The sequence below is a fragment of the Daldinia childiae genome (assembly GCF_008694065.1).
Source record: "Daldinia childiae strain JS-1345 chromosome Unknown Scaffold2, whole genome shotgun sequence".
NCBI lineage: Eukaryota > Fungi > Ascomycota > Sordariomycetes > Xylariales > Hypoxylaceae > Daldinia > Daldinia childiae.
In genome coordinates, this window is record NW_022984643.1 from 602,586 (window position 1) to 625,566 (window position 22,981).

Here is a 22,981-nt window from a genome sequence, read left to right on the forward strand (position 1 = left end):
AACATTTGCATTAGGCGTATAATTGGAGAGAATATTTACCGTCTTTATCTCCTGCAATAATTGAGACGCCAGGAAGTAATCCTGAAGCTATAGCATCTTCATACAGTCTTTCAATATTTTGCGTCATGACTGAAACTATGATTGGCTATAAGTTTAAATTGAATACGGTAGGTTATAAGTGGAACGGGGGTCTTGGTAAAAATACGTAATTAGATATAATAACCTTGAAGTAGTGTTATGTAGTGACAATCACAACACAGAGGATACAAAAGACGTGAGGGGTTGGAGATGGTGGATAGAAGATATACTGGTCCATCAGGCGATTGGTCAGCATGGCGTTTTGTCTCCAAGGGAAAATCACACCCCTATAGGTTAGTGGATAGGATCTATAGCTGAATACGTTAATGCATAACTGGATCCTTCTCTCTTTTATAATGTCTACTTAAGCAAGACATGACTGTAATTAGGTACAAGGTGAATCATAAGTATTGACAACGAATTATGCTACTTATATGGTATGTTGTGTATATATACCTTATATCTATCGTTGAGACTAATATGTAAATAGTTCTATACTAAGCTTTACCTCAGATATCACTGTGCCCTATAGAAAGATCATACTCTGTGTTTAAGTACTCTAGTTTAGGAATTCCTTTACCCTTTCCTCACACCATTCGAAATACTCCCTTGCCCGTCCCGATCCCCCTTCTTCTTCCCCCCTCAGTGCTAGGAGAAGATCCTCTCTCTGTCCTGGATGCCATCTTCCGTCACAAATCGCATACCGTCCCGTCACCGCATCCTCCATAGTGACCGAGTCTGAGAACGCCGTCCAGAGATACGTGTAAGCACCGTACACAGGATAGCGGAGGATAGGTCTAAGAACATATCCAAGTAACGCAGAAACGTGACGCCATATTCCCGTAATATAGTTTCCCGGGTTGGTAGCAATATGGACAACTCCCGTGCCGAATACTCCAGCCTCGGATTGACGACGTGCGAATTCTGAAGCCAGGAACCAATTTGCGGTTTTAGAAGAGGCGTATAGCTCATTTTGATTCTTAATACTGAAGGGGTCCTGTAAATATTCTTTCCGGATCCCACCACGAGGACTTAACACGTCGACAAGAACTGACGCAGCCCACACTACGCGCACCGTATCCTTAGGAGACTTCTTAGCTGTTCTAGACATAATAGGGGCGAGTAATCGGGTGAGTAAGTGGTGCCCAATAGAATTAGTAGCAAAATGATATTCGTGTCCCTGGGGAGTTTGAGGAGCATTTTTCCGAGCGCCAGTACCCGCATTATTGAATAAGACATCGAGTCTCCCATCTGGCTCCTCGAGCGACAGAAATTGTTGGGTGGCGTTTTTGACACTTTCAAAATCTGCCACGTCCATTTGTATGAAATGTAAGCTCCCCGTCTTCACATTCGAACCCCCATCTTGGTCATAGTGTGCCTTTATGCGGGTAATAGCATCTTCAGCATTGTTTTTCGATCGTGTAAGCATATATACTTTGCCACCCGCGCCGTACAAGATCCGTGAAGTCTCATATCCTATCCCTGATGACCCGCCTGTTACGATGAACACCTTGCCGGCTTGGCTTGGTAAGTTGGTGTCTGTTAGCGGTGCGCTATTGCGCGGTGGGAAGAATTGTGTCCAAATTGCTCCGAGAGACATATTCGAGTGCTGGTAAAGGAACAATAAGAAATGGAGTTGTTGTGTAGAAGATAAGGAGAGACAGTCGCGAACCCCTAACCTAGGTTTGTGTCATTCGTAGAGATCCAATTACAGTTAGAACGACGGACACCCCTGACGACGGAATACCGGGGCGGCGCGGTATCAAAAGTGGTTGGGTAGTAATATTAAATTGTGACCCAGTAACATTGTTATGTACACGCAAGTTTATGTGCTAGGTATTCGTAAGCTAACGAATCAGAACGCCTCAACTTTGGTCTAATGGAATAAGGTGGAAACTCCGGGCATGTTATAAGACCTAAGATATGTAGAGATGACCCTTTAGAGAAGATAGTTACAGTTGGACTTATCTATCCTAGTATTATATTCATCATAATAAGGTAAAGAATATAAACTTATAATTATAACATCAGCATCTAGGTAGGTCCATAAAGGAGGCCGAATAAAGGGGGAGGAATCTGATAGACATGTATCAGGCACGTGATCAAGGTTATAAGTCTCTTCGTCAACTCATAGCTATGGAACGACCTACCTAATTCCTCGTAATTATCTCATTGTTACTAGAGACTCTTTCCTGCTTGAGTAAATTTTACTCAGAATATAAATTTACGCGGAGTCTAAACTCTAGTGCTCCTCTATCATTAAGGGGAAAGGTTATTGAAAAAATATTCACATAGATATTGAGCTACATAAGGTAAAGTTAACATCCCAAAATTCTAGTCCGAGCCAAACAATAGGCCAAGAAACGTAACCCTACATCGTATATGTTAAGATCTTCCACTGTAATGAGACTGGTGCGGAAAGATTTCATCCAAATAGCATAAGTAAAACATTGCCTCCGAATTACAAGGGACTCAAATAAAACATAGTATTGTCAAGCTTAACTTGTAAAATCATCCACTCATCCCGCCATCAACCGGAAGAATCGCGCGAGTGATGAATTTGCTCTCGTTGCCTAAGAGGTATCCAACCATTGCAGCCACCTCAGTCATTGGTAAGTACTCTTTTAATAGCACTGAGTATTCTGCGAAGTTTATCTCAGGCTTGTCCTTGCGCAGCGTGTCTTGCATTCCCCCGTCCACGAAGCCCCTGGAGAGAATGGTAGTTAGTTACTAAGGAGTCATCTGATATTCGTAGAAGGGGGGAAGCCAAAAGCAGTGAAATACATAGTCCTCTGTATACCAGCTCCAGTTCATGAAACTGGGAAGATAAGAAATAGTGTATACTTACGGGCACACCGCATTAACCCGGACATTGCGGTGCGCGTGCTCGGCAGCGGCTATTCTACTCAAACCAATGACCCCGTGCTTAGAAGCTGCGTAGGCTGGCAAGATAGGAGTCCCGCGTATGCCGGAAGTACTAGACATGTTCACAATGCTACCGCCATCTACGATAGCGCGTAGTTGGAACTTCAGACAGTTAAACATGCCAGTTAAGTTGACATCAATGACTCGAGACCAGTTCTCGTAGCTCATCTCCGTTATCTGGTTTCCGTCACCAAGGATTCCTATTTCGTTACATCTCGATAGTTAGTCAATGTGTTATAGTAAAGTTGGAGGAGGAGATGGGAAGTATGGATAAGTATGGACAAGTTTGAGAGGGGATATCTATCTAGATGGCTATATATCGTAAATTCAGATCAGCGTACCAGCATTATTAACACATCCGTCGATCCTTCCAAACTTCTCCTTTGACGCAATGACCCATTCCTCGACGGACTTTGGGTCCGTGACGTTCACAGTCCATGTCGACACTTGAATATCGGGGTAAGCTTCAGAGATACGTTGTGCCGAGGAGTTGAGCTTGTCTATCTGCAAATCTGCTAAAGACAAAGTTGCACCACGTGCCGCGATGTAGTCACTTATAGCTACCCCGAGCCCTTGGGCCGCCCCCGTGACGAGTATAACCTTTCCTTTAAGGGGCTTTGGGTCTGCCATTAGCCGTGAGATCAGTCAGGAATAAGCTAGGAATTTGTCTAGACTGTAGGAGGGGTTCTACTCGGGTTAACTAACAGAGACGTAAATATTGCGGGATACTCATACTTTTATAGATAAATATTTACTCCAACTTCAGAGAACTACCTAGAGATGGGATAGCGGCGTGTTACACAAGCCCGCTCCCCCGGATGATATGGGTAATAGCTAAACATTGGCTACACAACTAGCTACGTAGCCAAAGCGAGTAAGATTCATGATAGGTGAGTTCTTCATATATTATTCAATAGGTCGTATTTATTCCCGCGGTAACCCAACATTTTTCGATCATTGACGTAGGTATCACGCCGGATGCATGCATATGCAGCTGAGGTTGGACATCTCTGTCGGACAATACGTTCGAATGATCTCAGTAGGCTCGTATTATTGGTAGATTGTTGACTACTCTTGCTTACTCTCTCGGCTTAGTCCCCGAGAATAGGTAGATTGTCGATAATCGTATCGTTCTAAGGTGAGGGGGTGTTCTAAAAAGGGGGTTGTTGAAGATATAGTTTACCGGGCATAGCATAACGAGTATAGATCATCTCCAACTATCTATACCGCGAATGGAAGTAGACTCACTTCCCCATGTAATAGTTGCTATACCGGAGTTATATTAAAACAAACCTAAATATCTTCCGATGTCTAATATAGAGTCAATTATTAGTTCAACATGTCTTATTCTATCGGACACAATATCTAAAGGAGAAAGACGAAAATAGACATGTATAGTATTACATTAGAATACATAATAAGTAATGGATTCGGTGAATAGGTGTGATGAACCCCGATGCACACGACCTTCTACATACTCCTCTATTCTCCTCTATTCTACCTCGGCTTTGCTCCCAGCCAGGGGCCGTTGAATACCGAAGCTAGAAATGAACTTGATGAATGCAAGTCCATAATCGGTAATCAGCCAGACCGGTATCTGCATTATGGTACATAATACCTAAAGATATAAGAAAAGAGTATGATATTTAATATGCATTAAGAAACAGTTGTCTCCGAGTTGGGTCACAAGACACGGGAAGTAAAGAAAATATTCGCTGATTTCAACTAAGTACCTAACCTAAGGTATGCATGGTTAACATACCTTATATATCATACTTGACCGAACTAACTATCTAACTCAACTATTTAAGAACTTTACTGTTAATATTTAATCCTACTGGTATAAAAATATACCTCTCTGCTTTAGGCTTTATTGGTCACTCTGAGCACTTCGCGCTGTTCGATCTTGCCTTTGGATTCTTCCGGCCGTTCCTCCTCGTGTTGTTTCTAAGTTGTTGATAGCAAGTTCATACATTCGACAATTTTTCCAGCCATATTTTCATATATCTTAACCTATAGCGGGCGTTCGAAGCCGACGAGGAATGTCACTGTATATTATCAAGCTCGATCTCGTATAGATTCCCGTGATAATACATTGCATTGCAGGTTGGCTTAAATCCGCTTTTGGTGAGCCGATATACCTTGTTTTCGCATATCACAATCCATCTATGAACCGAATTGAGCAACATGCCGTAGTGATGGGCACTGCTCCAACTGCATTCTAATGCGTCGTGCATTGCGAATACGAAAAAAAAACAGGATCGTTAATTGCATTGAGGACGTACATAGAGGAGATAACTAAGTGAAAGTGATAATGTAGGGTAGCCACCTCGTCCTTTCAGGTCTAACTCCTAGCCGACCTATATATTAGGGAAGAAGTCAATCCAGACCCCTTAATAGATCGTCGTAGGCACTACTACTTACAAGAAGCCAACGGAATCCCCCCCTCGATATCCTCTTTTTAACACCGGCGGCTTGTCTGGTGGCAGACCTAATGAGAAATTCACGATTCTCTGGAGTAGGTCGAAGAGAATGGCTGTTACTGTTGAAGATTACAAGCCGCGTAGAATCTAAACAGAAGATTGGCCACTATATATAGGAGGTACCTATTAAAGAAACTTGGCCATATACCTTCTTGAAACAGAATAATTACTCACTTGGATTGTCACTGCTTAGTAGAATAATTACCTAAGTTAGGTAAGGAGTAAGAAACTGCAATCTTGTTTCCGAATCCCCATTGCTAATGCTTAGAGTTAATACTCAGAGTTACCTGCCTTAGCTAAAGACCCGGTGGACATTTCCTCGAGTGAGGCAGCCTAGAATTCCACAGTTTTAAATTGGTATTGAATTGTTCGTCATATTAATGCGTCAAGTGGAGGGGTTTCCTCTGATGTCGTTGGACAGTCTAATGAGACCGGTCAGATGTATTTCATGCATATCCCCGTCTCCTAATCCATTGCCCAAGTATGGTACACCTGTATTTGTCCCATATCGTACATGCTTTGCAATTCATGATTCCCTCTCATCTCTTGGCCAGTGCACATTTATACTCTGAATCGGGAGTTAGTGTTTTGCGTAGATAGTTGATTAAAGTTTTAATTATATATCTCACGGTGGAAGAAGGTATTCGCTCCAGGGACTCGCTAGGAAAGCTACCGCAGCCTAGAGCATGTGTTAGTTACTAATATATTTGGTAGTTAGAAGGGAACATACACCGAAGATTGCTACGCTCCGTACAACGGAAGCATTTTCGGGAGATGTGAAAGCTTCGTAAGTCGAGCTAACAACGCCCTTGTTGGAACGACCACCGACTCTCTTTGGAGGCATTATGAAGGTATGTGTCGAGAATAGTAAAATGGGTAAATGGTAGATTCGACTGTGTGATGTGATGTGAAGTGAAGTGATATGCGATGATGATATCGAATACAAAAAAAAAAAGAATTGGAGAATAAATTCAAGGCTGAATAAAATCCGGGCTTAAGTTACGCTATTCCGTTGGCGGGACAAGTGGAGCTTTTGTGTGGGGACCTTGCTTATGATCTTTATGGGGCGATATATGGGGAGATATATGGGGCATGTTGTGGCTTATGTGCAGCTGACAGGCTAATGCTGTACCTAATGGCGTCACAAGGCTGAAGTCGATTATTTAACTTTCCCATTTCCCATCATTTAAATCCCAACTTAAATTTATCTTATTTACATCAACTATAGATACCTATTCATAACAGGTATATATACGTCTCCATGATCGTAATCCAATACTCAAATATCATATATTCTTCTAAAGTCACATTTGAAAATGGTTGAAACACCTCGATTCGCTTACGGCAATGCCGGTGGTTTCTTACCAAACGGCACCTCATTGCCTTCTCCTGCTCCTAGTACAGCATCTAATAAGGTAGCCGCACGCCTCCCACGTCCGCGATCAAAACCTCTAGCTCGGGGTTCGAGGAAAGAAGAGTATGCAAGAAACTATGTCTCCGAACGACTATTACACATTTCGCGCCGATACGTTAAGAAGCATGGTATCCCGGATCCTGCCGATGAGGTAAACGGCTATACGGACATGGACGAGTTATGCAAAGATCTCGAAGATGTTGTTGATGTACTTTGGTTTTCGGGTACACGTATGTTTCATCCTACTCTTATACCTCAAAGAAGGAAGCTCGAATAGCTTTTATTAACCGACTTTTCAGCCAGTCTTCAAATCCCATATCTCCTTAATGTCGCACTCGCATTTAACACATATCTACCATCCTTCTCGCCATCACCGCTGCCCACATTCGCGCTTCTGAAGAAACTCGACCACTGTTTCGCTAGTCTCCTTGTAGGCCACGATATAAAATCAGGCCTCCCTTTACCAGGACTCCAAGGCAATGGTAGAGGACTTACGAAAACCGATATGGTGCGCTGTAAAAGTATTGCCGATGAGACCCGCATGCTAGTCGCAGTGATTATGAGCGACGAGCCAGATGTCGGGGCATACGCAGACGCAAGCGATGATGATAATGATATCGAACAGCTACCTACGAGGAGAAACATCGGCGTTTCATTATCTACGGGATTAATACAGACACCTATTCCGTACACCGGTAATAATAATAGCAGGGTTAAGCCCAAAGATATTATAGACTTTGAAAATGACACAGACTTGGGTGATGTCGAAGAACCACGCCATGCTATACCTAAACGTAAAGCAAGCGCTACCGATTTAGGCGACGAAGGACCAGAGGATAAGAAAAGAATACAAGTTGAGGAAGAGGAGTCAACGCCGAAGTTTAGTGATGCTGCGCCAGGGGCTCGGAGTCCAGTTCCGGCTCTTGATGGACCCGGTCCATATCAGCCAGACGGCAAGTTCCATTGGATGGTAGATGACGATGAAGATTCCGATGACGAAACAGCCTCGAATACAAAAGCCAGCTTTAACACTTCTACTACTCCTCCATCAACGATACATATGGCCCCTGATACTGAGCAGGATATGGGCGAGCCAAGTGTAGAGTTAGATGAAGAAGAGGAGGAGCTGCAACTAAATGTAGGTCAGGTATATGAAAAGACGTTGGTACAGCTCGGCAAATCACTAGGCGAGCCTATAACATATGATTAGCAAACTTCACATATAAGAGGTAACTAACTAGAAATATAAGACGGTATAGTTACTAAAATACATCATATCCAAATAATTAGCGTGATTATAATATAATAATAAAAAATAAGAAGTCAAGGTATAAAGCATAGGTTAGGTAGTTATTCATTAGACTATTAATCTCCCTACGTCCAGTAAAAGCTGAGCTTCATTTAACTTGAACAAATGCTATTCATTCCTAATTATAAAAGAGGTAAAAACCACGTACAAATCCAACTGCGCGATAGCTTTTTTAAAAAAAGCTTCGCAGGTAAGCGAATGCCTCTAAGGAAAATGTCGATGGAAAATACAATACACCATGAAACACAGCATTTCTGCTCTATTGAATACACCGAGTCGAAATAACCACAATGGAACCACACTAAACCAAACCATACCAGACCCAGCTTTCCATATCTACTCCTGCCTGCTTCTGCTCATAGTGCAAGAAGTTTGTGAATATGCATAGGTAGTCAGATCCTATCTCCCGGAACAGCTTTCACCTCCTACGCCCACAATTTTTTGGTCCCAGAAAGCAATAATTAGCACTTGAGGTCGCGAAGCATATATTTAGTGGTTTTCTTTCCTTTTCTTTTCTTTTTTTTTGCAGACGAAAAGGAGAGAATACCTTCCGGCACATGTACTCTTCCAACTTTGATGAAAGAGATTTGTGAAAGACAACGGGAAAGGTACTCGGGGGTATTCCTGTCGTCGTAGGCACAACTTAGAAGTACTTATTAACAACTCCTCATCTCATACCACAGGTGTAAAACCGATGAAGTAGCAGGTCTGGGGTTTCCAATCATGAAATCGAATCAAGTCGACTGAGGATGTGTTTGAATGAATTTCATTGCCTGACTGATCCGCTGATGTCAAGGTAAAACCAAACCAATACGGAGACAAGAAAAGCTAGCGAGCCGCACAGTAACAGAGAAGTGCAATATGAATCCTTCAAGAGTACAATAGAATCAATCCTGGACCCCAAGACTGTAGCGTCCCTCGCCAGAACCTCACCAGTCTCGAAGACGAAGCAACGGACAAGACGAAACAAAGGCATATGTGATATGAGTGGTATGACGAAACAACTAAAAAACAATAAGTATGGTATGGTAGTCTAAAAGGAGAAAAATCAACAGGCTTTTCGGTAGTAGTCGTGTTTCGTCTCTGGTCCGTTGAGTTCGAATACCCGTCAGACCATAGCCATAGTCCAGATGCGAGTTTAAACAACCGATGAACGCCATGACATGCCCAAGTTAACCCGAACGTAAGAGATGCTTAAAGGATATCACTCAAGACCGGTGAGCTTAAAGACGTGATCCTACTCCGCCCCAATCTCCCCAGCCCCTTCCATCCCAAATGGCCCAGTACCAAAATCAAAGGTTCCAGGATCAGCATCGCCGTCGTGTAAGAATGAATCGAAATCAAAGTCTTGAAGTACATCGCCAGTCTGCATAGGGTCCGCAAAAGACGGCATGGCACCAAAGTCCTACAAGATAGTCAGCGCAAATAACTTAAACAAAGACTCGGAGGTAAACTTACTATTGAGTTGTTGTCCATGCCAAACGTGTTTATTTGCGACTGGTCCGGATGCGCTTGCGGTGCAGCAACTGGCGCAGGAGCAGGCGGTGGAGCAGACACAGCTGAATTAGCTGCTGGCTGAGCGGCCACAACCTGACCGTTCTTGTTGAAGTTCGTCGTGTTGACGGGCGTGACAGGCGTAGGAGGCTCTGGCTCTTGGGCGGCTTCTGAAGCAGGTGTTGCACCTGGGGCTTGATTCGCTTTCTTCTGAGCGGCATTCTATGAATAAGCGATCAGATACAGTTTTAATACACAATTCTTGAAAATTCTATGCATACCTTGTTCTTTGCATTCTTCGTATCCTTCTTTTTAGGCGCGGCCTTGTTGGACTGCTGGGGTGTAGGAGGAGCCGCATTGTTCTGCTGCGGTGACGACGTTGAGCGGCCCGCAGCACCATTGTTAACCGGGGGAGCCGACGGAGGCGGCATGGATCGTTGTTGCGGCGTACCCTGAACCTGACCTTGAGGTCCTTGGGGCCCTTGAGGCGCCATCGCGTTTCCATTCGGTCCCTGCTGCCATTGCATTGGGGGGCCACCTTGACCGCCCTGCTGCGGCCTCATCATTTGAGGGTTCATCTGGCCGTTGAACGGTTGATTGGGGTGAGAACTCGGGGGTCGCATGCCTCCTCCATTCATCTGTGCGGCTACCATGTTGGAATCCATCCCGTTCATATTCTTGAAGAAATGACCCTGCATATTAGGGTCCATTCCATTTTGCACAAAATTCATTTGGTTTGGCGACCCTCTCGATTGCGCGCCATCCGTCAACGGCGATGGAATGGTAGCGGGGTTCATCTGCGGAGTATTACGCTTCATTTGATCTGCCGGGTTAGGTGAAGCTCCTGGGCGAGCCCCCTGACCAGACGGGTCTTGGAAAGCCTGTCCGTTCGGACCAGGGCCACCGGGTGCCCCAGGACCACCGGGGCCAGCTCCGTCCGGTCGGGGAATGCCGCCCATGCTGTCTTGCTCTTGCCTCGCCATCATAAGACGTTTCTTATTTTGTTGCTCTAACAACATTAGTTGCATCTGGTAGTCTTGGAGAGCATGATTGCTACCACCTGCTCCTTGGGCACCACCTGGTGCTCCGGGTCTCACCACCCCAGGACCACCCATCCCGTCTGGGTTGTAGAGTGCAGTAATCGCAACGTCATTAGGACCGCCTTGCATCATGGGCGATTGGCCCTGCGGGCCACCGGGATTGGGCATCTGTTTGTTAGTTATTTGCTGACCATGGTGTTGCTGTAGGTTCTGTGAGTATGTCTGGATCGACTTCGCCTGAGTCTGCGGAGGCTGTGATTGGAAATTTTGAAACTGTTCAGGTGACAGATTAGCTGGGTTGATACCGTTTGTTGAAAGCATATGTCCAGCTATAGTAGTATTTCTGGGTCCGTTGCCTACTTGTTGTCCTGGCATGCCTTGCTGCGGTCGTTGTCCGTTAGGCATCATGCCTCCCTGTTGAGGATTGAAGGGTCCAGATGAGTCCAGACGCGGTCTCTTGCTCGGTGACGGCGCGTTCTCGGCCTGGCCGGGAGAACCTGGGCGGTTTTGATTACCGTCCATATTCGAGCCGTCGCGTTGCATCTGGTTCTGCTTTACCTGCTGTAGCATATGCATGGCTTGCGGGCTTTAAAATAACGTTAGTGCGTAACCAGCGATATATACGATAAACTCTCGACATACTTGTTCTGGTTATTGGCCATGGCTGTCCTAGCTAGGTTTTGCTGTTGCTTCGCATTAACCTGCATCCCATTTGGCATTCCCATCATTCGGGTTTGGCCGTAGATGTCTTGTCGCATTCCTCGTAGTATCGCTTGCTGTTCTGTTTGTCTCTGGCGATTTTGTTGCTGGAGTAGTTAGCCTTACCGCTATCTCAAAATAGCCTTACCGGTCACTTACCTGAGTATGGTTGACATATTGGCTCACTTGGGGACTAATGCCGGGCTTGTTACGTTGAGCGTACAGCATATCCCAGAATAAACAGAACCACTCGTATAGGAAGCTATTTTCGGCGGCAGCTGGAACATTTGGCATAGGCAGATCTGAAGGTCGCTTCGAGTCTATGTCATCTTTACTGTCGGTGTCCATAGGATCATCACCCACCCCATTACCCAGGACATTGCCATTCTCGTCACGACGGCGGCCGGGGCTTTCCTTAATGACATTGAGGGTCTGTTCACTCTTGAGCATTTGGCGCGCACAGTCGTACATGCCCTCTCGAAGAAAGTAGTCGTAAATATATGTATTAAGCACTGTTCGATTATTCCCTTGGCTTTGGACTTGTTGCTGTTGTGCGGCTAACGTATTGGCCATCATTGGTGATGGACCACCGACAGGCCCGGCCAAGGGGATATTGGACATATTCATGTTATTCATTAGTAAGAAATGATGGACAGACAAAAGTCTGTCGAAATCCGCGGTATCCAGTCACAGTGATAAGCTACCACAGGGCAAATGCGCGTGCGTGTCGCGGTGATGGGAGCCAAGCTTAGCGACCGTGAGGCTCAATTCTAGCTATGGAAAGTCGTGTTATGATGCCGCGATGAATCGATCAAATATATCGGGTGCTCGTTTCTTGGTCAGCGACGGAAGAAAAACTAGTCGGACAAGACAGAAACGAATGCGCGTAAGTGTAATAATCGACTGAGCAATCCGGTACTTGACGGTGCGTTTCGGGAAAGGAATCCTAGTTTTGGATTTCGCCCTTTTTGCTAGACGGGAAATATTGATTAGGCAAGAGTTCGAATCCTCTAGCTATGCAAAAGGAGCGAAAGAGGATGCGACCAGGAAATGCGGATATCAAAGGTACCTTTGGTATACAGAGTCCAGGAATGAAAACCGCGAATAAGATGTAAAGAAATGGTGGTATAAAGTATCGCGAGTGGCGGTAGATTTAATAAGTAGAAAATGGACGAGTGGATGAGAAAAAGTGAAGGTGGTGGATGTATGTCGGATTTTTTGGTGCGACGGCGGTGATGGCGAAGATGGGTTTGTCAGTCGATTTTCGGTCGGGTGGTATGGGCGTGGTGGTCTGGTCGTGGCGGTGGTAGGTGCTGATAATAGCGGTCGTTATTGGGGGCTGGTGCTTTGTTATAGCGAATGAGAGAGGGCGCCAACAGGATGACAGCTAATGGATTTTTTCTTGTCTTTGGTCCCTTGAGAGAAGAAGAAATAAAAAACCCCCCTCTCTTCCAATGAAGTTTTATTATTTCTCCTCAAGCGGTAGTCCAAATAACCTTAGATCCCGTATCGAACGCGACAGCTCAAAAGGGTAATAGTAAGGGGAGGAGAGGTTAAGAGAGAGAGTATAATCGTCGGAGGGCTAGACGAGATTTTGCGAGGATCGCTTGGTAGGTCCCGTCTTGGTAGGTCTTGATCGATAGCGAACAGCAGATGGAACTTAGGTGGGTAAGATGCTTTTAGGTACAGCTTTAGGTACCTAAGATAGGTACTGTATATGTAGAAATAGATTTAAAAAGCTGCACTGTGTGTCTGGCTGTCCTGCTGTCCTGCTGTCTGTCCTGCTGTTCCTGTTGTTCCTGCTGTACTGCTGTACTGCTGTACTTGGTGATGGGGGCAGAAAGATGCCTTTGCTTGCCCGCGTCCAGCACTGTTGGCAGCACTGTTGCAGTGCAAATATTCTATTCCTATCTCGTGTGCTCTCTCTTTCTTACTCTCTACTCTGTCTTGCAGACTGTAAATTTTTCTTTTTGTGTATCCCTTCAACACGAGATCGCAAGGCTTCTGTGGTGTAGGCGGAGCGCTAGCTTTCCTTCCACAACAAGAAGCCAATTATTAGGCGAATTCGAAATCGCGCACGGTGGATGCGACCTTGCAGACATTCAAAAGACCAGGCAATATCCAGAGATGCATAGGCACACAAACAAAATGTTAAAATAATAAGGGGATTGCTGCCGTGGTGATAAATATTGGAAGAAGGGGAAATATTAAGAAGAATAGAATTAGAAGGATATAATTCTACGGATCTGAGCCGAGACTGGCAAAGAATAGTGGCGGAAGATGATGGGTAGTGTGCGAGGGTAAGGCAAGGCAAGTGTATGTGTAAGTACCAGAATGTGGTAGGTGTGGTTACCTCTATGTATGGTACAGGTAGATAGGTAGGTTAGGTACCTATGTAGGTAGGTTAAGTTAATATGTAGGGAGGTAGTTAATAGGTATGGTGCGTGGAGAGAGATGTTAAATGTTAAGGTAAATGAAGGTAGTTAAGGCAAGGGACCCCCCGTACTTTGGTGCTTTGGTGCTTTGGGCTTTGGGCTTTTGGGGCTTGCGCTAAGGTGGATTTTTAAAAATTTGGGGGGAGAGAAGGAGGAGATAAGACAGTGGAAAGAAAACGTACAAGCTTCCTTGCACATACAGCACGGGCGGTAGTGCAAAAAAAAAAGTGTAGTGCAGAATATGTAGAGTAAAGAGCAGTTGCGAGGAGCTTGCAGAACGGGGGAACTGGGGGGAGTCGAGAAGTATGGGTTGAGACAGACGCGATGGAAAAACCTATGGGTCAAAGGTCCGATGTAGGCGCATATCTGAGAACGGAATTATGTATACTTTGTATACATTTTACTAGTAATAGGCTGAGGTTATCAATGTACCTTTCAGCGTATATTTTAGAACGCCTTCCCAAATTTAATCTTGGCATCCTTCACGTCAATTTCAGAAATTCTAACCAGCATCGACCCTGATGTACACTAATATAGGTAATATAGGTACCTACCTACCTAGGTACCTATATATGCTATCTAGGTAGGTATTATTATCTATTTACACTTTAACATCTTTAATATGACAAATGCTAAGTATTAGGATATGAATTCTTAATTTCAGATATAGAATACCTAATTTAAAAAATTCATAAAACAAATTTACTATTTGTTAAGATATTATATCTCAAGAGAGTACGGATGTCCCTTTCAAAAGTTTTTACCATAGGGAACCCCTGTCAAGATTGTCGCCAGCTGTTTGATACTTGGCCAGCAGCTGTCGGGTGATTTAAAGATGTATACATTATTATCCCTAAGGTTTACTACTAGGTTTTACAGCCAAATATAAATCTAAAATAAAATAGAAAACTATCATATTAAAAACAAGTCATTTATATTTATAATTTACATTTTTAGGGAATTTTAGAATTTATTCTAAGAAAGTTATACCCTATTGAAATAGTAGAGTAAAATAAGATACACATGTTAAAAAGGTGAGCAGTTGTTGCCAAGCTTGGTCAAAGCTTGCCGGGGGTGACAAGGGTCTTCCTATGGTAAAAACTTTTGAAAGGGACATCCGTACATACATTCATATTATGTACATAGATAATAAGAGGCCATGTTCCAAAAGTGGATCCAATCCTTGTCGATATTAGTTCATCTATGATGAGGCCATGGGTTAAGATCAACTTCACCCTCTTATTCTCCTCATGACAGATCGGAATAATGATTTGATATATTGATTTTTAGTCAATCCCGGTCTATCCATCGATTTTATCGCCGCACAGCAAGTGGATATTGTACGAATATATGATAAAACTACCCGGTGATATTCTTCACCCTGTCTGTTCCGTGATTTTTAATGATTAATATGTCAAGTACAGTAAGATATGTATGTACGTGTTTGTACCTAATATAGGTATGTATGATGGATGGTACTATTCATCGATATCTTTCCTACTCCCTGCCTTAACTCTTTAGTTAAATTGTAAACGTTAAACCGACATTTAAAATAAAACAAATATAGAGATCTACATGTATATGTAGAGGAGCGGACAGTGTTTATCCGTCATCATCTAATGACGTGAAGAGGGATGAGGTCACGAACCTTGTTCAACAGGCTGTATCTCTCCTCCTTAACGGATACGACATATAACATGAAGTACCTACTCATGATTAACCTTTGAAATATTAGTATCTCGTGAACACTCTAATGTTCGTCCTTCGTATTAGTACTTGGTAAGGCAACATGGTAAGCTTAAAGGCATCTAACTTTAATACGTCAAGATTTTGGGGGTTCGAGTATTCGTTACCTATATGATGACCAAAAGGCCCCGTATACCACCTATCACTTATGTCAGCCGTGTCTCTTTGGACTCGTCAGGCGCTTGCCACGTTGCCTTGTTTAGGCAAAGCTGAAGTCTTGGGTAAAGAAAGCGTTATTAAATCTTGTTATACTACTCGGAAGTTCTTTGGTTGTGCTGGAGATATTGCTCCAGAACAAGGATAGCCAACATTAGTTTCAACAAATAAATAGCAAATAAAAGATTATCTAGTAGATTGGTTTAAACTAGATCTTCACTGGGAATAAAGCACTACTAATTTCTTATATTGTAATATAATCATATAGAAGCTTGCTTGAATCCGATTCAGCTTGAATTGAAATAGTAACCTATTAATATTTGGTGGATCGTGTTAACAATTATAGATGTGCCACGCTAATGATAAACCAGTGGACTTGTAGACGCAGGTACAGTTGCACTCCGTGTAAGTATAGAATGCATAAAAGAAAAAGAAAACCTCCGATGGCGCTTTAGTTATTACACTACTACATGATGGTTAAAAAAAAATTAGAATCCTTCTAATAAATATTTAACAACATCAAAGATGGGTTTTACTAACTATTAAACTACTATACTCCAACTATGCGAAGATTGTAGTACCATGGGGATAACTTATAAGCTATAAGGATCGCCAAGTGGGCGAGGTCATTGATATAAGCCCGTCTACAAATATGCCGGAAGATCACTGCAGGAAAGGATGGGGCACGATGGGTTCAAGCGGACTCGGCGGGGTCCAAAACTACCCCGACTTGACCCAAGAGAAACTTAATCCAAGAGACCGAGCCCTGGCCCTTAACACCCCTTACACCCCTTACACCCCCGCGGCGCCTCCCGCATTCCCCCTCCCATGATTCCCTCAGTCTCGGGAGTCAAGTGGACCTCCCTAATCCAAAGAATAAGAAATCTGGATCCCATCCGAGACAACAAAATTTATATCACTCTCACTGTTGATTTATAATTTGTTGACCTGTCGTCGTCGCTTGCTTCTGTCCTGACTCTTCATGTTACTCTAGGTTAGTGTGTTCTCGAGTATCGCTAGGCTATATTGCCTTTTTTTACTTCCTTTTGTTGAATACTATTTCAAGCAAGGAAGTAAGTACTATTACGAAGAGATAGGAGATTTAAATACGTCTGTCATTTTCGGTGATAATTCTTCATGCGAGACTTTTCCGAGTGTAGGGTATGAAGTACACGTAGGATGAAGCGTAAGATGCCGAAATACCCCGAGAATTCGAGACCGATGTCGTCCTATATCGCTAGATATTTTCTAGCTGGTATCATTATTAACACCTATCAAAGCCGCGCCTGTAAGGCTGCTAGAAGATCTGCTAGGCCTAGCATATTCTACCTATTAATTATACATGTCTTTGACCTCGACGTAGGCGTACTAGTCATCCTCCGGTGGTAACTCGTCGTCGATATACCTGATTAGAGATATCCTCATCTCGGTGGTATCGTTCCCTCGTAGTACATCGCTGATAAAGTGCGCTTCAACTTGCATCTGCACCATCTCGAGCGCTCCTCTTAATACACCGCAAAATATATTCGAATACCACAATTCGTCCTGCGCTCGGCCGTCGTCGGGAAGCTCGACGAAGTCTGCTAAAGGGTTCTCTTCGAATACAAGTGAGAATTGTTTGCTATCGCTTGTCCAATTCGTTACAGTTGGCGTAATGTTAAGGAAGATCTTAAACCCGACCTATAAAAACCAATCGTAGATGTTAGTTTGGGACATACATATATATGCCAAAGAAATTGCTTTAGCTGAAGACTTGCCTTCGCGACCATATCGGCTGTCTCTCGAAAATTAGAGCATCGTCTCATAGTATTAGATTTGGCCAAGTAGTCTTCGATTAATCGGAGGCCAATATTGTAACCCATCCTATCCAGCTGTTTATTAACTTCGACATAATCACCTTCGAAGTCTTTGCATAGTTGCGCGACTATGGTGCCGTAAGTCAAGGTGACAAGCTCGGCATTAACTTTATCGATGCGACCCCTTTTTGTAGTATATTATTAGAATAGGTAGGTATTTATAGTTAATGGTTCTTTGACTTACTTCCAAATCCTACTGTCTGTTAGTAAAGATAATACAAGGCTGAATAGATGTAGCTTACTTACTCTTCGCCCACACGGGCAGCTTTGTTTGCTGACATGCTCGGTTGACGAGCTCAAGTTGGGATCATTTAGATCATTGACTCTTTCCTGTATATGCTTTTTGATCTTTCGAAGGCAGATTTAACAATGTAAGCTTGCGTAGATGTGTATGTGTTATCGTTTTAGGTGCTAAGTTTAGTAATGACGAGACGGTGAAGACAGTTGCTAATTGTTTCACTGATAGATTGTAGATCGAGGGGTTACGTCGGCAAACTGATGTCAAAGTTCCGATCTTTCCTAAGGTCCACTCTTTAAGCTCATTTACGTAAAGGAGGGCTCAGATAAATAATGGAAAATTGCTTTTCCGCTAAAATACGACAGGGCCCTGAATCATTCCAATTGGCTTTCATCTGCAGTTCAAAAGACGGACAGCTGAAGCTACATCTACTTAGGTACTTGAAGCTCCTAGTTCCAGTCTGGATAAACGTAACTTAAGTTTTATCACCGAATAGAAACGCGCAAAGTCACGCGAAATCACCCTACAAGTCTTATTATAACCCTCGAATTTCGCGCCGCATATTACAAACAAAAGGACATTATATTGGTTTAAATTAATTTCTAAATCAGCAGCAATGTCCGCTGAAAAAAGACCTGCGCCTGAAGAACCAGGCGCAGGCCAATTGGTTGTTAAAAGACAAAAGCCAGGAACAAGTACTGCGCTCTCACGCCGAGATGGAGCCTCTGGGAGTAATGCCCTGGTGCAATCCGTATGTGTATCTATTAACTATGCGAATCAAAACGAGAAACGCAGGCGTAGCACTAACACTTAGATTAGGCTCCTCGAACAAGTAACCTAGAAGCACCATTGATGGAGTTGACGGGACACTCTGGAGAGATCTTCTCAGCGAAATTCAATCCTACGGGGGCTTTGATTGCTTCGGGGTCGATGGACCGAAGTATATGTAAGCTTCGTCTCGTTACTTCGCTCATGGATTTGACTGATTCATATAGTGCTTTGGAATTCTTCGGGAGCATGCGAGAACTACGGCGTACTAACAGGCCATCGAGGCGCTGTCTTGGACTTACAATGGTCTCGAGACTCCGAAATTCTATATTCAGCTTCGGCCGATATGCATCTTGCTAGCTGGGATTTGACTTCTGGAACGAGGATACGACGATATATCGGGCATGAGGAAATCATAAACACCATGGACACGAGTAAGCGTGGCGAGGAACTCTTAATCAGCGGAAGCGATGATGGTACAATAGGTATCTGGGACCCTCGATCGAAAAATGCCGCCGACTTTATCGAGACCGATTTCCCAATTACAGCAGTAGCAGTCGCAGAGGCAGGCAATGAAATTTTCTCGGGCGGTATCGATAACGATATCAAGGTCTGGGATATTCGCAAGAAGGCCGTTGTCTACTCTATGCTAGGCCATAACGACACGGTGACTAGCTTACGTGTCTCACCGGACTCCCAGTCGCTACTATCGTATTCCCACGATTCGACAGCAAAGACCTGGGACATAAGGCCATTCGCCCCCACCGAGCGGCACATCCGTACATTCGATGGGGCACAGGTAGGAGTTGAGAAGAATCTAACTCGAGCTGGCTGGGACAAGGCTGGCAAGAAAATCGCCGTGGGTGCTGGTGATGGGACAGTATTAATATGGTCTAACGACAATGGCAAGCTCCTATACAAATTACCAGGCCATAAGGGAGCTGTCAATTGCGCTGAATTCACTCCTGGCGAGGAGCCTGTTAGTAAGTGAAAACCCGATGCAAATTTCTGCGAATCCTGTTGTTGACATTTAACTAGTTTTATCTGCGTCTTCTGATCGTAGGATTTTGCTTGGGGAGCTTAGATGAGAGCTCCAGCTTAGCAAGAGTAAGAGGACAATGTTCAGTTTATCGCCCTGGATGTGGACTATATGACTTTCACCGAACACTTCTGTAAGCCGTATGCTTCACTTTAAATATCTTGTTCAGCAAGACCCTGAACTCGGTTGTTTAGGCTCCCTTAATACAGGGCTATAGTTCGTTCAATAATATTGGCGATGGTTTATTAGCAATTCTTCAAACGATCCACTCCGAGATAATGGATCAAGTCTACGCACCAGATAGACGTTTGATAAAAGATGATGGCTTTCTGGAATGGGTCTGAACTCATGTTTCTGGTCGTCTAGATCAATTGTCAACTAGATAAAGGTAGCCTCGCAAACACTTGATGCTCTGCTTGTCGACCTCATTGCAAGGCAGATAGCAAACCCATAGGATATATTAATATATAAATGCTGACGCTGGTACTGTTGGCTCTCTAGAGTGAGATAATGTATATCTAGGTATATATCTAGATTTATATGTCATCACTTGCGGAATGAGATAATGTAGCTTAGGTACCTACACACTTACATCATGTATATTACCTATCGGGAAGTATGGATACACTCGTATAAGACCCACTCGCATATGGCTATTGCTTCATTGGGTGGTACGTACCAATTCCGAAACAATGGTCGCGGTAGTGCCCCTGCGTTTGAGTTTCATCTCAAGCAGCCTCGGCGTCTGCAGTTGCAGTTAGAGAACGGACCCTTAAGCGGCAGGTTCCTTGACGCGGCGATAAAGGGGAAATTTGATTGGCTGATTTCATCTTCTTCCTAAATGCCAAATCTACCAAAATCGACCAAATTGACCAAATTGACCAAATCTACCACCTTAGGTCTTCTTAGGTCTTCACTTTGAGTACTAGTTGTTTTGTATGCCTGGGTTATTCTAACAGGGTCACATCCTTCCGATTACTAGTTGTATTGCAGATGAGACCGCCAACGCTTTGGAGACACTCGTTCGTTCTAGTTGTCTCTCAAGCGCTGTGACGTCCACATCTTCTTTCGTCTATCCTTGGTGTGCCTTACAGTTCTCTCTCTCACTCTCACTCTCACTCTTACTCTTACTCTCTGTTCCTCTCGTTCCGTTTGTGGTTGTCTACTTTCCGTGAGCCAATCGACGGCTATTGCAGTCGATGGAATCATCATAATCCTCTTGTTTCCTTTTTTTTGTACTATTTCTCGTCCCTCGTTCTATACGATTTGAGAATATCGGACTCTGGGAGTTTCGATTTTATTCTCCTGCGTCAATCTGTTATTAATTTATTCAATAATTCGCCCTCCCACCATATCCCTTTACTTCCTTCTCTCTTCGGCTTGGCTGGTCCATCCCGAGCTTATAATTTACGATTCGAGACATACTGCATATAGATCCTGCAGGTATTCGATTCGTCGAGGGTCTTTGCGTCCGAAACCAACACTGCATTACCGAAGAGACTCGGTATTCGTTACCAATCGGTTTACACAAAATCATCGACACGATCTGTTAGGATACACGCCAGGTCGGCCTAACTTAGCCACCCGTGTTTTATTGTAGTACTCTTTCCTTGGTCGACCGCGCTCATTCCCATCAATCCTTAGATTTTGCAAAGCGGTCGAGACCGGGATACAACAGCATGTACAGTGTTGGACGTCGGTGACACTAGGTTCAACGTTTAAGAAGCTACATATCTGCTCATTCTAGTTATGGATTACCTTCGTTCAAATGTCCTACGGAGAGGACAATCCTCAGATGCGCAAACGCAGGATCTAGAACAGCAGGGTCAACCGGAGATGGGGGAGCAATCAGGTTCCCGTTCAAGACGCTTCCCAGTCGGTCGTCCATCCTTGCCTACGCTGTTCACGAATCGGTTGCGTACAGGTGGACAAAATCAGAGTGCCGGTGATGACAGGGCTGAAGATGATAGCCCAAAGACGCCGCATGTCGATTCAGGATTTCCAAATACGTCTTCCACCCATCTACGTGTACCAAACTTAACACGGACCGAAGAATACTCGCGTCCAACTTCTGGCCAGACTGAGACGCCGTCTGCGCCTACATCGCAACAATATCCACCTCTGACGCAGACCGAAAGACTTCCTACCGTATCCGAGCCGAGACCTTCGTATAGGCGTGGTAGCTATAGAGATGTCGATACCGGGCGATCACAACTTCGAGGCGCTGATCCTGGTGAGACTCGTTTGGTCGATCAGGTAGACAGAACAAGACGTAATCGCAGCCGAAGGCATAGACAACATGCGCGACCTGAGAAGTTTTTATTTTGTTTCCCCTGGGTTAAATCTAGGCGAATACGCTCTCAGATCCTGCGGTGTTTCGTCTCGGGCCTCTTTTTAATGCTTATGCTGTCTATCTGTGAGTAATTCAAATTGTCTATTACGAAGCTTTATATTGACGTGACGAATATAGACCTCGTTCTTTCGATCTCGAAGAAAGTGTACAGCAGCGAGTTCACAGTGCTTCTAATCGTCATCATTTTATTCTCAACTATCTTCTTCTGCCACGGCCTAATAAGAATATGCATGCTGATCATCAAGCCGCCCAATGAAGATGAAGAGCAGCCCCCTTTACCACGGCTAATGGAACCTGGTGGATACGCTGTCCCACGACGGCCAATTCATGTGATTCTCGCGCAAGACGAGGAAGCTGCAGGGATGGATAACGTCGCTAATAAGCTAGAGCCTCCGGCTTACGGGTTATGGCGCGAGAGCGTGGTATGTTTCAATATATATATATATATATATATATATCTCAGGAGGTAATAACAGCCTTACTAACAAGTGGTACAGCGCGTGGATCCGGATCGTTTATATTGGCAACGTAATGACCACCCTCCTACGGAAGCCAACGAAGAGCGGCACACCCGTCCTGAGACGGCTCGCCCACCGTCCTATGCATCTGAGGATGGCGTATCCTACGTTGTTGAGGCTCGTCCAAGGTCCATAGCCCCCCTATCTGACGTCCCACTTCCGCCTCATCCATCCGATGCTAGGCCACCATCCGCGACGGAGCGGCCTTGAAATCATTTGGTAATAGAACACGTTGTTCGCTCTCGCAACTCGACGTTCGACGGAGGACGGACGAGATGGGATGGGGTAGCCTATCTGTATAATGGTGTATGATCAGAGGGAAGGAATCGAGCATAAAAGGAAAAGGATTAAAGTGAGGGCCTTGTATGTCTTATTCATACTAGCACGGCGTGGTATTAAGGTAGCATGGGGTTATATATGCATACGGAGT

General features: G+C 44.2%; 7 protein-coding genes across 8 annotated transcripts; 3 read left to right on the top strand and 4 right to left on the bottom strand.

The window, feature by feature from the left end:
- Positions 1-637: 637 nt before the first annotated feature.
- On the bottom strand, positions 638-1,678 carry GL218_01092 (uncharacterized protein; the record flags this gene model as incomplete). The annotated part of the gene is made up of 1 exon (XM_033577539.1): positions 638-1,678. One exon carries the CDS (start codon positions 1,676-1,678, stop codon positions 638-640), a length of 1,041 nt encoding a protein of 346 aa, XP_033438494.1.
- Positions 1,679-2,589: 911 nt separating this feature from the next.
- Positions 2,590-3,633, bottom strand: GL218_01093 (Levodione reductase; the record flags this gene model as incomplete). Its single annotated transcript, XM_033577540.1, has 3 exons — positions 2,590-2,785; positions 2,927-3,203; positions 3,345-3,633. The coding sequence occupies 3 exons, from the start codon at positions 3,631-3,633 to the stop codon at positions 2,590-2,592; spliced, it is 762 nt and encodes a 253-aa protein (XP_033438495.1).
- A 3,169-nt stretch (positions 3,634-6,802) lies between these two features.
- Positions 6,803-8,110, top strand: GL218_01094 (uncharacterized protein; the record flags this gene model as incomplete). Its single annotated transcript, XM_033577541.1, has 2 exons — positions 6,803-7,130; positions 7,200-8,110. 2 exons carry the CDS (start codon positions 6,803-6,805, stop codon positions 8,108-8,110), a joined length of 1,239 nt encoding a protein of 412 aa, XP_033438487.1.
- A 1,336-nt stretch (positions 8,111-9,446) lies between these two features.
- GL218_01095 (SOM1 protein) lies at positions 9,447-12,078 on the bottom strand (the record flags this gene model as incomplete). Its single annotated transcript, XM_033577542.1, has 5 exons — positions 9,447-9,614; positions 9,668-9,925; positions 9,985-11,329; positions 11,386-11,549; positions 11,602-12,078. The coding sequence occupies 5 exons, from the start codon at positions 12,076-12,078 to the stop codon at positions 9,447-9,449; spliced, it is 2,412 nt and encodes an 803-aa protein (XP_033438488.1).
- A 5,069-nt stretch (positions 12,079-17,147) lies between these two features.
- GL218_01096 lies at positions 17,148-17,916 on the bottom strand (the record flags this gene model as incomplete). Of its 2 annotated transcripts, XM_033577544.1 has the most annotated exons (4): positions 17,148-17,459; positions 17,546-17,759; positions 17,820-17,828; positions 17,882-17,916. In XM_033577544.1, the coding sequence occupies 4 exons, from the start codon at positions 17,914-17,916 to the stop codon at positions 17,148-17,150; spliced, it is 570 nt and encodes a 189-aa protein (XP_033438489.1). The 2 variants fall into 2 exon arrangements, with proteins under 2 accessions (XP_033438489.1, XP_033438490.1); XM_033577543.1 differs by lacking the exon at positions 17,820-17,828.
- Positions 17,917-18,489: 573 nt separating this feature from the next.
- GL218_01097 (U5 small nuclear ribonucleoprotein 40 kDa protein) lies at positions 18,490-19,729 on the top strand (the record flags this gene model as incomplete). Its single annotated transcript, XM_033577545.1, has 4 exons — positions 18,490-18,624; positions 18,693-18,819; positions 18,869-19,624; positions 19,680-19,729. The coding sequence occupies 4 exons, from the start codon at positions 18,490-18,492 to the stop codon at positions 19,727-19,729; spliced, it is 1,068 nt and encodes a 355-aa protein (XP_033438491.1).
- A 1,700-nt stretch (positions 19,730-21,429) lies between these two features.
- Positions 21,430-22,761, top strand: GL218_01098 (uncharacterized protein; the record flags this gene model as incomplete). Its single annotated transcript, XM_033577546.1, has 3 exons — positions 21,430-22,096; positions 22,151-22,455; positions 22,531-22,761. The coding sequence occupies 3 exons, from the start codon at positions 21,430-21,432 to the stop codon at positions 22,759-22,761; spliced, it is 1,203 nt and encodes a 400-aa protein (XP_033438496.1).
- Between the last annotated feature and the right edge of the window lie 220 nt (positions 22,762-22,981).